The sequence below is a fragment of the Dunckerocampus dactyliophorus genome, chromosome 9, assembly GCF_027744805.1.
Source record: "Dunckerocampus dactyliophorus isolate RoL2022-P2 chromosome 9, RoL_Ddac_1.1, whole genome shotgun sequence".
NCBI lineage: Eukaryota > Metazoa > Chordata > Actinopteri > Syngnathiformes > Syngnathidae > Dunckerocampus > Dunckerocampus dactyliophorus.
This window is the reverse complement of record NC_072827.1, coordinates 2,548,586-2,565,821: the sequence shown is the minus strand read 5'-3', so window position 1 is coordinate 2,565,821 and position 17,236 is coordinate 2,548,586. Positions and strand designations below refer to the sequence as shown.

Genomic DNA, 17,236 nt, shown 5'->3' with positions numbered 1-17,236 from the left:
GTAACTGAATTTATGTAACTGAATTTTGTGCATTTTGAATTTTGCAACATGACTTTTTATTATTATATATTAAAATTAGTAATAATAATAATTATTATTATTATCACTATTATATTCTTCTTATTATTATTAATAGTAATAACTAAATTTTAAAATAAAATATAACATATGATTCTAATTATTTTAATAAATATAACAATAATGTATTAATAAGTAAATTAAATAATATATTCTAATTATGATGATTTATGATTTTATTTTATTATAAAAAAAATTAAGCAAAATGCACGTGTGTGGATTTAGCTTATTAAAATACACTAATAAAAATTCAGTGCAAAAAAAAAAACCCAACAGTGCAAATAAATTTGATGTTTCCAAATGGACATTTCTGGGGAATTCATACAGACTGCATCGATTGTGTCGCAGAGGCAGCCAATCAGGTATGAAGTGCGTAGTCACGTGATGCAGGTCCGGTGTGTGTGTTTTCAAATATCTAAATTAAGATTTATTTTCACACTGAAATTTTATGAACTGAATTTTTAAACACCGTATTGTCACAGCATGAATCTTTAAACGCCCGCACTCTGCTTATGACTTTCCAGTCGATGAAATATTCAGCAATTCAGTTGGCAAAGCTGAAACACAAAAAAGTCTGTTTAAATATGTTCAGTCTAAAAAAAATCTACAAAAGAAATCACAGGAAACAGACAGAAGGACACAAACGTTAGCAAGGTTAGCATAGCTATGCAAGCTACAATGCTAACATTTTGCTCACATTTTAACAGCAACATCGTGCTGGGTTAGCATATTCACTGCTCGCACGTCTGTAGCCGACTGACGGATAGCTGGCCAAGCGTTATTTAAGATGTGTAGCGAAGCCTGGGGGAGTGCTTTTTCCCCTTCACGACATCATAAAAAGGCAAAGAACTTCAACAATAATCAGGGACTTTTACCAGTACGAGTTAACGTAATCGATGAAAGTAAGTTCCTGACATGAAGTAATATTTGCTAGCAACTATGATCATATTGTGCAGATGACAAGCTGCAAGTAAGCTAGTTATGTTACGTTGTTTATAGTTATCTGACTCAGGTGCGGATTTAGAGGGGGGAGTGGGGGGCGTACACCCCTCCGTTTTGAGGCACCCACGATTTTTTTTTTGCCACAATAAAAGCTAATAAAATGATGAACCATCCTGGATTCCAGTCACCCAGTCCCAGTGAAGGTACGTGTATGTCTAAACATGTCTAAAGATGTCTAAACATGTCTAAACCGGTACACGTTGATTTGTTAGTACTGCTACTAGTACCAAGACAGATCACCCCAGGCCACAGTCAGTCAACTGACCCCAGAGCTAGGCCGATGTACCCCAACACACATAGGATCCTGTTCCTGATGCTGATCATCGATGTGACCAGTTCAGGCGTGGAGCGTGCCAACTCTGCGCTAAAGCAGGTGAAAAGTGTCATGAGGTCATCAATGGGCCAGGACAGACTGATTGGCCTGATTCTGATGTATGTCCATAGGGACATGATCTGAATTCTGGGCGCGTGGTGGACGCATATGCCAGAATGCAAGCGAGACGCAAGCTGTTCCTGAAGCCACTGTCAGGCTGATCATTGACATTGGACAGTGAAGGTGTGCTGTACATGGCTATTCAGGTGGAGGTGCAAAATAAAGGTTCTGGCATCGTGACTAGAAGGACAACTGTTGTCTCTTCTCAATGAAAATGAACCAGAAAGGCGATCCCCAGTGACACAAAATTATACTCAAATCCTCGGAATTTACAGCTGCTTCAAATTGTAAAATATTTCAGGAAATTGAGCTAAAATGGGTTTCTCCTAGTACGGGTCATTTTACAAATAGAATGTTTTGGCTTAAACCATATATTCCAAGGATAAAAATAACAACAAACTCTTGAAATTAAGCACATAAAATTGGCCTCAGATATCACCAGACTGCAGGAAATGCAGGTCTAATTTTAAAAAATCTTCTGGGGGAGGGCCCCCAGACCCCCCGCTCCATTTCCAGCGACTCAGGCTACAGCCTGCACCCCCCCCCCCCCCCCTTATAAAAAAGCTAGCTCTGCCCCTGTGACTCACTTAATATGCTTCCATTAAGAGACGCCGATTTAGCCTGTTCTGCTCCCTTTCGTTGTCATAGCTACAACTTGGCTTTCAAGATGAGATGTCTTGGTCTCTCATTTTAAACACATCGCCCTCTAAAGTGTGACTTAGAGCTCAGTGCGACTTATATGTTTGTTTTCTTCTTCATTGTGCATTTTTGGCGGGTGCAACTTATATTCCGGAGCGACTTAGTCCAAAAAATACAGTATATAAAGTACTACAGTATATGTACAGTATGTATGCTGTATGATGCGATACTACTAGTACTTTTTCTGTGTGGCTGGTCCACACAAGGACAACACTCCAGTGAGTGTTTTGTTGTTAAGCCCCCCCCGCCTCCAAGCAGGAAATTTCTCAAGTTTCTCAATGTAACACTTTGTACTCCACAACAGTACACACACACTTGTTTACGTTGCCTTGTGCTTTTTCCTTGTTAATCATCACTTTTGTAAAGTCCTTTGAAACACTCTCAGCACTTAGTGCTATTTAGGAAAAATAACAAGACCAAGTTGCTAAGTAATTAGCCCAATATTCTAAACGTAATAAAATATCCCCTCCGTGAATCACCACCTTACCGTGGTGGAGGGGTTTGTCTGCCCGAGTGATCCTAGGAGCTATGTTGTCTGGGGCTATATGCCCCTGGTAGGGTCTCCCAAGGCAAACAGGTCCTGGGTGACGGGCCAGACCAAGAGTGATTCAGAAGACCCGTATGAACAAACGCACGAGGAGGGACTGCACCTCGCCTGGAAGTGGGATACCGGGGCCTCACCCTGGAGCCAGGCCTGGGGGAGGGGCTCGCAGGCGAGCGTCTGGTGGTCGGGCTTTCACCCGTGGGACCCGGCCGGGCTCAGCCCGAAGAAGCCACACGGGATCTCCCCCCCGTAGACCCACCACCTGCGGGGGCAAGCATAAGGGTCCGGTGCATTGCGTTTTGGGTGGCGGTCGAGGGCGGGCACCTAGGCGACCTGGTCTTCGGTGGCCAAATCTGGTTCTTGGGACATGGAACGTCACTTCTCTGGCGAGGAAGGAGCCCGAACTTGTGGGAGAGGTTGAGACATTCCGACTAGATATAGTCGGACTCACCTCGACCCACGGTTTGGGTTCTGGATCCAAACTCCTCGAGAGGGGCTGGACCTTGTTCTACTCTGGAGTTGCTACAGGGGAGAGGCGGCGAGCTGGTGTGGGCTTATTAATAGCCCCCCGGCTCGGTGCCTCTGTGTTGGAGTCATCCCCGGTGAACGAGAGGGTCATTTCCCTACGCCTTCGTGTTGGGGAAAGGGTCCTGACTGTTGTTTGTGCGTACGCGCCAAACGGCAGTTCAGAGTACCCAGCCTTCCTGGAGTCCATCAGAGGGGTGCTGGAGAGCACCCCAACTGGTGACTCTGTCGTTTTACTGGGAGACTTCAACGCCCATGTGGGCAATGACAGTGTGACCTGGAGGGGCGTGATTGGAAGGAACGGCCTCCCGATCTGAACCCGTGCGGTGTGATGTTGTTGGACTTCTGTGCGAACCACAGTTTGTCCATCACAAACACCATGTTCCAACATAAGGATGTCCATAAGTGCACATGGCACCAGGACACCCTAGGCCGCAGGTCTATGATCGACTTTGTAGTTGTATCATCAGACCTGCGTCCGCGTGTTTTGGACACACGGGTAAAGAGAGGGGCTGAGCTGTCAACTGATCACCACCTGGTGATGATTTGGATTAGATGGCGGGGGAGGATGCCAGACAGACCCGGGAGACCCAAACGTGTAGTGAGGGTGTGCTGGGAACGTTTGGCCGAGTCTCCTGTTTGTCAAGTCTTCAGCTCTCACCTCCGGTAGAGCTTCTCCTGCATCCCGGTGGGGGACGAGGATATCGAGCCCGAATGGGCTCTATTCCGTGCCTCCATTGCTGAGGCAGCCGATCGGAGCTGCGGCCGCAAGGTGGTCGGTGCCAGTCGATGGTGGACACCAGAGGTCAGGGCTGCCGTCAAGCTGAAGAAGGAGTCCTATCGAGCATGGATGGCTTGTGGGACTCCTGAAGCAGCTGACGGGTACCGGCAGGCCAAGCGGCACGCGGCTTCGGCGGTGGTCGAGGCAAAAACTTGGGTGTGGGAGGAGTTCGGTGAGGCCACGGAACACGACTTTCGGTCGGCCTCAAAGAGGTTCTGGCAAACCGTCAGGCGCCTCAGAAAGGGGAAGCAGTGCCCGGTCCACACTGTTTACAGTGGGGACGGGGGCCTGCTGACCTCGACTGAGGATATAGTTGGGCGGTGGAAGGAGTACTTTGAGGCCCTTCTCAATCCCACTGACATACCTTCCATAGAGGAAGCAGAGACTGAGGATACGAACGCGGACAGTTCCATCACCGTGGCTGAGGTATCTGGGGTAGTCAAAATGCTCCCCAGTGGCAAAGCTTCGCCCTGAATTCTTTAAGGCTCTGGATGTTGAGGGACTGTCTTGGCTGACACGTCTCTTCAATATTGCGTGGAAGTCGGGAACAGTACCTTTGGATTGGCAGACTGGGGTGGTGGTCCCCCTTTTTAAGAAGGGTGACCGGAGGGTGTGTTCCAACTATAGGGGGATCACACTCCTCAGCCTCCCTGGGAAAGTCTATTCCAGAGTGCTGGAGAGAAGGGTACGACCGTTAATGGAACCTCGGCTACAGGGGGTGCAATGTGGTTTTCGTCCTGGTCGCGAAACACTGGACCAGCTCTACACCCTTGCAAGGGTCCTGGAGGGTACTTGGGAGTTTGCCCAACCGGTCTACATGTGCTTTGTGGACCTGGAAAAGGCATTCGACCGTGTCCCTCGCGGTGTCCTGTGGGGGGTGCTCCGAGAGTATGGGATTGGTAGCGCGCTACTACATGCCATTCAGTCCTTGTACAACCGGAGCAGGAGCCTGGTCCGCATTGCCAGTAGTAAGTCAAGCCTGTTTCCGGTGAACGTTGGCCTCCGCCAAGGCTGCCCTTTGTCACCGATTCTGTTTATAATTTTCATGGACAGAATTTCTAGGCGCAGCCAAGGTGTCGAGGGAGTCCAGTTCGGGGGCACTAGGATCTCGCTCTGCTATTTGCAGACGATGTGGTCCTGATGGCCTCATCGGGCTGTGACCTGCAGCGTTTACTGGGACGGTTTGCATCTGAGTGTGAAGCTTCTGGGATGAGACTCAGCACCTCCAAATCCGAGGCCATGGTTCTCAGTTGGAAAAGGGTGGATTGCTCCCTCCGGGTTGGGAATGAGGTCCTGCCCCAGGTGGAGGAGTTCAAGTATCTCGGGGTCTTGTTCACGAGTGAGGGAAGGTTGGAGCGTGAGGTCGATAGGCGGATCGGTGCAGCGTCTGCAGTAATGCGGTGGCTGTACCGGACCGTCGTGGTGAAGAGAGAGCTGAGCCGGAAGGCAAAGCTCTCAATTTACCGTTCGATCTATGTTCCCACCCTCACCTACGGTCATGAGCTTTGGGTCATGACCGAAAGAACGAGATCGCGGATACAAGCGGCTGAAATGAGTTTTCTTCGTAGGGTAGCAGGACTCACCCTAAGAGACAGGGTGAGGAGCTCGGTTATCCGGGAGGAGCTCAGAGTAGAGCCGCTGCTCCTTCACATCGAGAGGAGCCAGCTGAGGTGGCTCGGGCATCTAGTCCGGATGCCTCCCGGACGCCTCCCTGGTGAGGTGTTTCGGTGTCCTCCCGGTGGAGCTGGAGGAGGTGGTTGGGGACCGGGAAGTCTGGGCTTCCCTACTGAGACTGCTGCCCCGGGGCCCGGACCTGGATAAGCGGCAGAAAATGGAATGGAATGGGTGTCCAGGGCGGGCCACATAGTCACAAATGAAAAGAAGGAACTTTGCCACTTTAAGCAACACGTTGATATGCTAACAAGTCATCTCAGCTTAAATTTGCTCTTTATTTTTGCTCTATTTTTTTCTCTTAAATTTACAACTTTTTTTCTCTGAAATTTAAAAACGTTTTTTCTTGTAATATTATGACTTTTTGTCATAAATTTACAACTTTTTTGTCTTGTAAACGTACAACTTTTTTTTCTTGTAAATGTACAACTTTATTCTTGGAATATTACAACTTTTTTCTCGGAAACTTACAAAGTTTTTTCTCATAAATGTACAACTTGTTTTCTCGGAAATTTACAACTTTTTTTCTCCGAATATTAGGACTTTTTTTTCATAAATTTGATACTTTTTTTGTCAGAAATTTACAATTTTTTTTCTGAAATTTAAAAACTTTTTTTCTTGGAATATTATGACTTTTTTGTCATAAACGTACAACTTTTTTTTCCTCGTAAATTTACATTTTTTTTCTTGTAAATGTACAACTTTATTCTTGGAATATTACAACTTTTTTTCTCATGAATTTACAAAGTTTTTTCTCGTAAATGTACAACTTGTTTTCTCGGGAATTTACAGCTTTTTTTCTCCGAATATTATGACTTTTTTCTCGTAAATTTGCTACTTTTTTTTGTCATAAATTTACAACTTTTTTCTTGTAAATTTACAACTTTAATCTAGTAAATTTATGACTTTTTTCTCTTAAATGTACAACTTTATTCTCGGAATACTACGACTTTTTTTCTCGTAAATTTACGACTTTATCTCATAAAATATGACTTTTTTTCTCATAAATTTTCAACGTTTTTTTCTCGTAAATGTACAACTTTTTTCTCATAAATTTGCTACTTTTTGGTCATAAATGTACAACTTTTTTCTTGTAAATGTACTACTTTATTCTCATAAATTTACAACTTTTTTCTTATGAATTTACAACTTTATTCTCATAAATTTATGACTTTATTCTCGGAATGTTACGACTTTTTTGTTGTAAATTTACAACTTTATTCTCGGAATACTACGACTTTTTTTTCTTGTAAATTTACGACTATCTCATAAAATATGACTTTTTTTCTCATAAATTTTCAACATTTTTTTCTCGTAAATGTACGACTTTTTTCTCGTAAATTTGCTACTTTTTGGTCATAAATGTACAATTTTTTTTCTTGTAAATTTACTACTTTATTGTCATAAATTTACAACTTTTTTCTTATGAATTTACAAAGTTTTTTCTCGTAAATGTACAACTTGTTTTCTCGGGAATTTACAGCTTTTTTTCTCCGAATATTATGACTTTTTTCTCGTAAATTTGCTACTTTTTTTTGTCATGAATGAACTTTAATCTTGTAAATTTACTACTTTATTGTCATAAATTTACAACTTTTTTCTTATGAATTTACAACTTTATTCTCGTAAATTTATGACTTTATTCTTGGAATATTACGACTTTTTTGTTGTAAATTTACAACTTTATTCTCGGAATATTATGACATTTTTCTCATAAATGTACGACTTCATTCTCGAAATCTCAGATTATTATTATTTTTCAATGTGGCCCGAATACTCGCTCGTCATTTAGACCACACATACCCACATAATAAAGACCTTGTGATGTTCGGCGTGTCGTTGGATGCATCTGGCGGTGTGTCCAGTGACGGTGAGGAAGTGTCGTTGCAATGACGAGTGGACGAGAGTGGCGTTTGTGAGTCGGAGGTACGGTGTACCGTACATGTACGATGTTGGAATTGCACTGCTGTTGATGTGTTCAGGTCACAATAAAAGAGCGTGAGAGTCAGTGTGACTCTGGGGGGGACGTTACATTCGCCTCCGTCGTCCTGAGAGAGAGGCTTGGCTTGCCATGATGGTTAATTACGCTGCAGAATTTAACATAGTTAGTAGGGAGGTCCGATATTGGCTTTTTTGGCGATAACTGATGTGCTGATATTGTCCAACGATACAGAAACCGATATGGTTTTCAATTGCTGAAAGCAAAACAGCAAAGCTATGTTAGCATTTAAATCAAATGTTGGTTGAAGAAGACTTTCACACAAAATCATGATTTTTTTTGTTTTGTTTATTGAAAGAAAAATCAAGTACAAGACTTCCCGTCGTACACACAGAGGACATACGTTAGCGCAGAACGGCGTTTCTATGGCGACGAGAATACCTGAACGAACAACACGTGCCTTCTCGACGCGGGTTAACGAGGTTACCGACGAGTGGGAAACCTGACAGGAAGTGAGTGTGCATTACGATGAATAGCGGCCATTCAACATAAATGGTGTGAGGAACAAAACGCTGTAAACATGTCATAGAAGATTCGACCACCACGGTTGCGTATTTACGTCAACACTTACAAAACCACCTGGCGCTAGCATCAGGTTGCTTCTAGCGCACCACAACGCTTCAGGCGACTCTCCAGAGCAGTGCTCGTCAAAGCCAGTCGGGATTGGGGCCGCCCACATCGATGACGAAGCGCTTGGATGTTTTGATGGCTGGTAGACGACCACAACGCACCCTGTTCTCCTCCATACGATGCACGTGGAAGGAAGCACATTGAAGGGTGCAGGTGCGCAGCCTAGGGGTGATGTTGGCACGTTACACTTTCATCAACCCTTCAACTAAAAACAGTTTGCAGAAGTTTTTTCGAGCCCTGGATAAGTCTACCACCTTCAGTGGATGCTGACTACGTATAACGATTTTTGGTAACAATTTTGACGCGCACAAAAACACAAAAAAAAAGTGAATCAGTAGAGTTCATGCCTAAATATTGAGAAATGATGCTTCTATTGACTAAAAGACGTTCCTGTACCCATTTAAGTTGACCAACATTGCATGCTGTTTAAAATCAACAGTGTTCTTGCTTAGGTATGTACACTAATCCCTCGTTTATCACTATTAACTGGCGACAAGTAGGATTCCTCATTTAGAAATGGAATATTTTCACAAAGCATAGACAACCTGTTTACAACCTAAATATGGTTTTAGCCTTTTTAGAGCCCTCTAGACATAAACTGACACCCCGTTAATCACCTTCACGCTTGTATTACCCAGTATAGCAGACATAACTGAAAATAAGACATATTAGGCAGAAATTAGACTCATTTGTTAGCAGTGGGAGATTTCCTTATTGTTTTTTTTAAACTTCCTGTTCTGGACAGCGTACTGCCTGCGGCTACTGCCTGATCAATGTACCATTACTGACACCTAGTGACCAGTGCGGAACACTCCACATCACGTCTTTGAATCCTGAATGCCTTATGTTTTGTACAGTGGAACCTCGGTTAGCGTGTTTTTCGGTTAACATCGAAAATTCACGACAAAATGTTGCCTCGGGTCATGTACATTTTGCGGGTACTGTACAATACTCCGTGTGATTGTCAGTAATATTAATTAATGCTCATTTATCGCTTTCATTCATCTTTTAGGTGCAATTATATGCATGTGGAATTGTTTACTACATGCAAAACTATAAAATCGTCTTTTGTGTTATCATTTTTGGCTTTCTGGATTAATTGGATTTACATTATTTTCTAAGAGAAAATTTTTTTCGGTCCCCGTCAAACGTCCTCCTTGTGTTGATGTCCATTTCGGTTCTGGAACAAATTAATGACTAACCAAGGTTCCACTGTATTTTAGTTTATTTAGCCATTTTTATGCTTGAAAATGTTCAATTTGGGCAACAAACATGTCACATTTGCTACTACTGTATTCCCTCGTTTATCACGGGTGATAGGTTCCCAAAATGAGTGAAAAACGCCAAGTAGCCAACTTTGTTTACAATGATTATACGGACATGTTTTAAGGCTTTAAAACCTCGCCTTCCTTCTTCCAGACAGGCTTTAACATTTTCTCACTTTTTTCATTTTAGTGATCAATCTACTGGGTTGGACACAAGAAATTAAGTCACTCTGACCGTGCCTCGTCCTGCCGCCTTTCGGCTGTGGCGTTTTTGCATCCTTGTTAAAACACGTTGCTCCCTGCCATCGTCGTCCTGCTTGCACCCACGATTCACTTAGCTGGTTAGCAGCTCACAGAGTTAGCTAGTTTCCTAGCGAATATTGACCACAGCAGGAAACGGTAGGGGGATTGATTGACAAGGTCTACAGCCAATCAGGACGCAGAACACAACTGCCGGGTTCTCCCTTGGACTTTTGATCCTCGTAAGAAAATAAGGGGGGACAATCAAACCTAAATATAACAAAACATGCCTTTATTAGCTAAACGCAGTGGAGACGTTAGGATGGAGTGAACCTGTTCCTCTTTGACCTTAGGATGAACGGACAACCTTCTGGTGATACTCAAAATCATCAGGGTTCTTGCATACACCGGAAAATGCAAACAGCATGCTGGCAAAGTGAAGGATGTGTCTCACGATACCAGTCTGGCTTTTGATCGGACAGAGACAGAGCGGGGCGGCGCTAGAATGACGCAAAGTGGCGGTAAGGTACGTTACCATGGCGGCGGTCGTCCACGTGGGCGGCCCGGACGTGCAAGATCCCACACTGACACCTCGAGGACAGCAGACACTGCTACTGATTTTCAGTCACCGTCACAGCCTTGATGCGAACACACGCACGCACACACACACGCACACGCACACACACATGCACACACCTGATAAACCCCTCCTCCCATCCAAGAATATATGTACATGTGACCCAGCTGTCCATCACCAGGACATCATCATGGTTGTCTCATTTTCTATTCACAGCTGAGACACGGTCATGTTTCACCACCTGTCTTTGCAAGATGACATCATCATCATCATTATTATTATTCTTATTAGAATTATTATATATATTTTTTACATACACAACTTTATTGACTTTTTTTGGTACGCACACACTCTGTGCAGACAGACACGTCGCCCTCTGTGGGTGGCAGCAAGCAGGCGGTGGACACGAGGGTGGATGTGCATGAAAGCAATATTCATACGAATAATATTCATCAGAATAAAAAAAGGTCAAAGACAAATTTAACAACTGCACAAATTCACGCTCGTGTGGGAGGAATAAGAATTGAAAAATTCTACTCTGGAATCCATCGCTGTCTCACGTCCTCTCGCCGTTCCCCGTCCGACCTCATCCCACACTGGCAGGAGGTCCGGAGAGTCCCCGCCCGCTTTCTTGTCACCATCAACGATGCTCGTCATCCCAACACAAAACATTTACCCGCAGCTGAGGGGATGAGGGAGGGGTGGAGGAGGAGGGGGAAAAAGGTTCTAGCGGTTGAAAGCGCGACTATGCGGTTCTGGCGGTTAGAAGAAGTCCAGGAGCACCGGGAGAAGACGTCCATGTCCTCCTCTGTGAACCCATAACTTCCTCATTCCCCCTGTCAGCTTCCTGTGCGGCTGACGTCAGGATGTGCGGCGCCCACGTGACCGTGGTCTTTGTCACGCTGCCCACACAAGGTGGAGTCCGGTCCTGGCGGTCCGAGACGTGGACGGTGGGTTCTGAGATCCAGTGTTGAAGAGGGCAGGGAGGAGGACAGGGAGGAAGAGGAAGAGGAGGAAGAGGGTCTACCAGCTGAGCAGGTTGCTGCGGCCCAGAGTCATGAAGTACACCTGACTGGACCCTCCGGACCGCACCGAGGCGAAGAACACCTGAGGAACATGCATCACCGTGACGCCACATTCTGCTTTTTCATGCAACTTTATGAGGACATCCGGGAAAGTTGGACATTTTTCCCCATCAGAGCGGAACATCTCACCTTGTCGTTCCTCTCGCACAAGAACTTGAGTCTCTGGGCTCGCTTGTGCATGAAGACGCCGTCCAGGTGGCCCGTCTCCACCGAGCGGATCTCGATAGCCTTCTCACCCCAGCCCATGATCTGGTTGGAGCGGATGTATGCTGCAAACGCAATGAACAAAAAGACCAGTCAAACATCTTCGTGATGGTCAAAGATCCTTTATATAACAGTGCTCTGCTATGTTTAAGGACCTCCTACCCAAAACACTTGTCAAAGATCCTCCTATTTGACAGGAGCGATTTGCAGTTTTTAGGAACCTACTGTAAAATTGCTGGTCAGAGATCAGCTACATAACAGTGCTCTGCTGTTTTTTAAAAAAAAACTCCTACTAAAAAGAGGAGTCAAAGACCCTCTATATGACAGGAGGAGTGTGCAGCTTTTAAGGACATACTGCAAAAACAGTATTCAAAGATCCTTTATATGACAAGAACTCTGCTGTTTTTGCAGACCTCCTACCAAAAACCGTAGTCAAAAATCCTCCACATGACAGTCACGCTTTGCTGTTTGTAAGGACATTCTACAAAAATAATAGTAAAAGATCCTGTACATAACAGGAGTGCTTGTCAAAGATCCTCTATTTGACAGGAATGTGCTGTGGTTTTGTGGTTTTCAAGGACCTCCTACCAGCCACAGGCTTCAGAAACCAGATATATGACAGGAGCGCTTTGCTGCTTGGAAGAAGCTAGTGCAAAAACATGAGTCAAAGATCCTCTACAGCACATGTGTCACACTGGTGCTGCAGGTTTTCTCTCCAACCAGTTTCTTCAGCAGGTGATTTAATTGATGAGCTCCTTCCCTCCAACTGAAGGTGTTGATCATTAAAATCACCTGCTTTAGTGACTGGCTGGAAAGAACACCTGCAGTGTCTCGGCCCTCCATGGCACCGGTTTGACACCCCTGGTCTACAGCATGTGACAGTGCTCTGCTATTTTTAGGAATCTGTTGGAAAAATGTTGCTCGCTCCCAAGTTTTGAACCGAGCTGGCGGGCTGGTCTGATGTTGAATAACATTGATGGAGGGTGTTGATGTCCTATGAGGACATCCAACAAAGGTTCTACCATCACATGATCAAAAGGAAGAAGTATGTCCTGTATACAAGTCATATGAATAAGCAGCAATATACACGTTCATGCGTATGCTGTACATAAGGATGTACAAGTATATCCAAAGAGATCCTTTAATGAAAGTAGTACTCACCCACTGAGGTGGGCATCTCGCCCCACTGCAGCACCACGTCCTTGGTGATGCGCCCGTACGTGTTGACGTAGACGCCCTCGTCCTCGTAGCACACCAGCAGCTCGATGCCGTCCGTGTTGGGCAGGATGATGATGGCGTGCGACTGGATGTGGGTTTGGATCTGCGGAGAAGCGTCCGGATCAGCTGGGCTTCATCTACATCCCTCAACGTACGTGCGTGCGTGTCGGCGCTCACGTGCGTGGGCAGGTAGATGTCGTAGACCGCCCCGGAGTCCACGTCCACGGCGTGGAAGCCCGAGCAGGAGCCGTAGATGACCTTTAACCTCTGGCCTTCCTCCACAGTCAAGTCCACCAGCAGAGGCTTGTGCACCAGGTCACCAAAGGACTGAAGACCACACAGAACATACTGTATAGTATACATAGTGTATGTATATATATATATATATATATATAGTAACAATACACTATGTGTATGTATCTTTACTGTACTGTACAGTACACATAGTGTATGTATATATACTGTATTCTACAGTAGTTAGGAGGGGTGGCTCATGGGTATATAAAGTACATGAAGGATACAGGAACAGTCTACCTCACAGACTCACAGTATTTGTCATCGTCCTGAACCAGGAAGTAACTACACACTTGTTTCCTAGTGTCTTTTGCACAGTGTTGTACGAAGCAGGGAGGGAGTCCACGCTTTTTCCAGCGCAGGCCGCATCGTGAAAAATAAAAGGATGCAACTCTGATATGTTTCAAAGCAAGAGATGCAGACATGCTAAGAAGTTATATCTATTAAAAAAAAACTAAACTGCATATTATTAGCCTATCATTACTATCAACTTCACTCTTTGTTCTTTTTTTTTCTAAATATTTCAACTTTCTTCTTAACTCATTCAATTCCAAAGATGTTATACCTTTTTATGCACCTGAACGCCCCATCCCAACAACGTAATTATAGAGAGAGCGTGGAGGAGCGTAGCATGAAGAAGGAAATTTGAACGCATACGCACGCACGTGCACACACAGTTGAGCTCCAAATGTGAAAACTGTAAATACTGTAGTTGATGGTGTTATATTTGTAAATAAATGCTTATTTTCATGCCTTGTTTATGTTGGTAGAGTTGTTTAGATATCTGAGCCGTCCAAAAAACTAAATATTTGTGTCAAGGGTCAACTCCCTTTTAGGTTCCATGTTTATATAACCATAGAACACAATAATGTGTGTGCCTTGAAAGATCAGTCACAACTGGCCGCTACTGAAGGGTTGTCTTTTGAGAAATGGCTGGGATTGAATGAGTTAAATAATCTTTCTTCTCATAATATTATGACTTTATTCCCGCCCCACACAAAAAAAAATGGCAGCGTCCGCCGCCCCCATGCTGTTTTTTTTTAAATTTTCTTTTCGGAATTAGGACTTCACTCCCATAATATTTTGACTTTATTTCCACAATAGCATAACTTTTTCCAAAAATTCTAACTTGACTTTGTTCTGTTTATTTCTCATAACATTACAACTGTAAAAAAAAACAACATTTTTTATTTCATATTTCAACTCTGCTACTAAAATGCCGTTATATTTCCACATGACTTTTTTCTTGATAGACACTTCCTCTCAATATTTTAATTTTATTATCATAAAATTAGCTTTTCCCCCCCATTTCTGCTGTTTTTCTATTTCACGTTTCTTCTTCTAAATCTTCTTGTCATAATTATGACTTCCCATAATATTTCATTTTCATTGTACTAACTTTATAAGTTTTCCACAATCAAATTCCAAAAATGAAAACAACTTCATTCGCTGTTTTGTTTGTTTCTCATAATTACACTTCCAACTACAACATTTTGAAAATTTTCTTTTTTCTCCTAAAATTACAACTTTCTCGTTAGATTACAACTTTTTTCCTCTTAATACTATAAATTACTGCTGATGTTTCCATTTCTTCTGGGATTTTTTTCAGCTCTCTTGTTGAATTCTATTTTTAGAGTGTGCTGCGGGCCGCATTTTTATGGATGCCTCAATTACTTGTGTTTTTTTCACTATTCCTGGATGCTCTCTGAGAGTGATTGCAGGGATGTCAAGTATTGGAGCATTAGTGTGAAAAACAAGAATGTGCTCCTTTATCCGCGGCTGATCCAAAGGCACCAAATGTTATAGAAATACAACATAATCTAGTCCACCGACCAAAATACAACGTGTTAAGCCTTGGTGGAGGTCTATGCTCGCCAAGTACGTGTGTATCAGATTTAAGTGATGAGCTAACAAAGGAGTGCCCATTACGTCGATCTCCGAAGGGGGAAACAACATCAGTCAGCTGACATTAAGCTCCCCTCCTGATTCGCGCTCGCTCCCCCGCAGCGTTTCAAGCTACACACTAAGATGCAACTTTCATCTTTATGATTGTGATGATGGATGAACTAACTCAGTGGTAAGATGTCTTTATCTATACTAAAGTCATCTGTTCACTTGTAGCGGCTCTAGCTAGCTACGTAGAAAAAAGTGTATTGTTTACTGGCTTTGCTTGGCGTCATGAACTCTACTACAGAAATCAGTGTTTTCTACACGTTGGCTTCTTAAACTATTATTTCATGATGAAATTAAAAATGTGCCATTGGTGAAACCTTTTCAATATGTTGCCTTGTCTTGGGCTGCATTGTCTTTTGCATCATCATTTTCCATTTTTGTATATGGCTAATGTTTGCTAGCAAATGCTAACTGGATGTAATACATGAACTGTGTGCCCTAATGAACGTTACGTAGCTAATGTGACTGACATATTACCAGTACTCACTCACTAGTAAACAACTATGTGAGTGTGTAATTACTTTTATTTCCATATTGAAGTGAATTATGACATCAGCTGCTTTGATAAAAGTGTGAGCAGCCCTAAGGCAACCAATCTATCACATTCCTCTGAGCATCCCAACTGGCTCGCAGACTCTTACCTTGAAGGCCATGAACTTGTGGTAAGGTTTGGGCGCCCAGGCGTAGACCTCCACGGAGTTCTTCAAGGCCAAGACCAAGAACTTGATCCTCTCGTATTTGACTGTGGGTTTAAAGGCGTTTAAAAGCCACTTTATTCAGTCTTTATGCCGACATGGTGCAACGGTGGAGGGACCCTTGACAGCTGCTTGGTAGTGTCCTTACTCACCGACTTTGTAGTGGACGCAGCCCTCCAGGTCTCCTACGGTGGTCCAACCTTGCTTCTTCTCCACCTCAGGATCGTTGTGAAGGATCTTGTTCCGCAGCCAGGACAGGTAGTAAACGCGTAGCTTGTTCTTCTTACCTGCCGTCCATACATGAATATTGTTATGATTAGGATGGTCGTTATAGAATACACAAATTGTTACGTGAGCGTCTATCAAAAGCCAGCATTATTATCTGTGTCTCACTGGATGGCGTACCTAATGAAGTGTCCATGTATCACATGACAACAAGGCCCTGGTGCCTTCAACACAAAAGCCACATTGCGACAACCTGTTGGCCCGTACACGCTACGCTGACGAAACCTTCCTCGCTGCACGCCTTGCCACCACAAAACCAGTCGCTTGCGTCTCTCGGCGCCTCTTCCTTCCATCTTGGAAAGAGTTACATGTTGTGCACTAGCGTGACACGCACGCAACCAGCGGCCATTTACTCAACATCCTCTGTGTGTGCGTGTGCGTGCGTGTGTGTGTGTGGACTTGAGAAAACGGATGTGAATGTGGACGCACGCTATTTGTGTGTGCGTTGGACATGTCATAAGTAAACATTTGCATTCATGTAAGTCAGGGGTGTCCAAAGTGTGGCCCGGGGGCCATGTGCAGACTACAGCTGTTTTTTTTGTGCACAGCACATTTTTAAAATAGAATTTAACAACACAACAACAACAAAAAACCATTTTATAAGAACAAAGACAAAATATTGTAATTTAACAAGAAAAAGTCATACTTTTACAAGAATAAGGACAAAATAATGATGTTTTAGTAGCATAATAAGAAATAAGAAAAAAGACTTTGAAGTCATAACATGAGAAACAAAACAAGGGGAAAAAATAATTTTAGGAAAATTAGGCTTCGGAAAAGCTCTAATATGATGAGAATAAAGTCCAAATATTATGGGAATAAAGTCATAATAGTACAAAAAAAATTACAAGAAGAAAGTTCACACCAATGGAAATTTAGAAAATAATACAAGCAACATCAGCAAAAACTTAAACAGCTGTCATTTTTTGGGAATCAAATTAAAATGTTAATATTTCATTTAGAAGTGTGTCTCTAAACACGCAAAGGCACTTTATGATAAAGAAAGCAAATAAGAGAAAAAAGTCAAGTTTTAACGAGGAAAAAAGTCGCAATTTTAC

At 43.5% G+C, this 17,236-nt stretch overlaps 1 protein-coding gene across 7 annotated transcripts in view; it reads right to left on the bottom strand.

Annotated features, from left to right (window-relative positions):
- Positions 1–2,091: 2,091 nt before the first annotated feature.
- Positions 2,092–17,236, bottom strand: part of LOC129188012 (mitogen-activated protein kinase kinase kinase kinase 4-like) — a 111,948-nt gene continuing 96,803 nt past the window's right edge. For 2 of the 7 annotated variants that reach the window (XM_054787964.1, XM_054787966.1), the window contains 6 exons: positions 16,046–16,180; positions 15,840–15,940; positions 13,129–13,278; positions 12,895–13,054; positions 11,659–11,798; positions 2,092–11,551 (listed from right to left, as the gene is read on the bottom strand). In XM_054787964.1, the coding sequence (XP_054643939.1) occupies positions 11,468–11,551; positions 11,659–11,798; positions 12,895–13,054; positions 13,129–13,278; positions 15,840–15,940; positions 16,046–16,180 (770 nt within the window). In that variant the 3' untranslated portion in view covers positions 2,092–11,467. The remainder of the gene's footprint in view (positions 11,552–11,658; positions 11,799–12,894; positions 13,055–13,128; positions 13,279–15,839; positions 15,941–16,045; positions 16,181–17,236) is intronic. The other 5 variants (XM_054787960.1, XM_054787958.1, XM_054787957.1 and 2 more) reach the window with 4 other exon arrangements.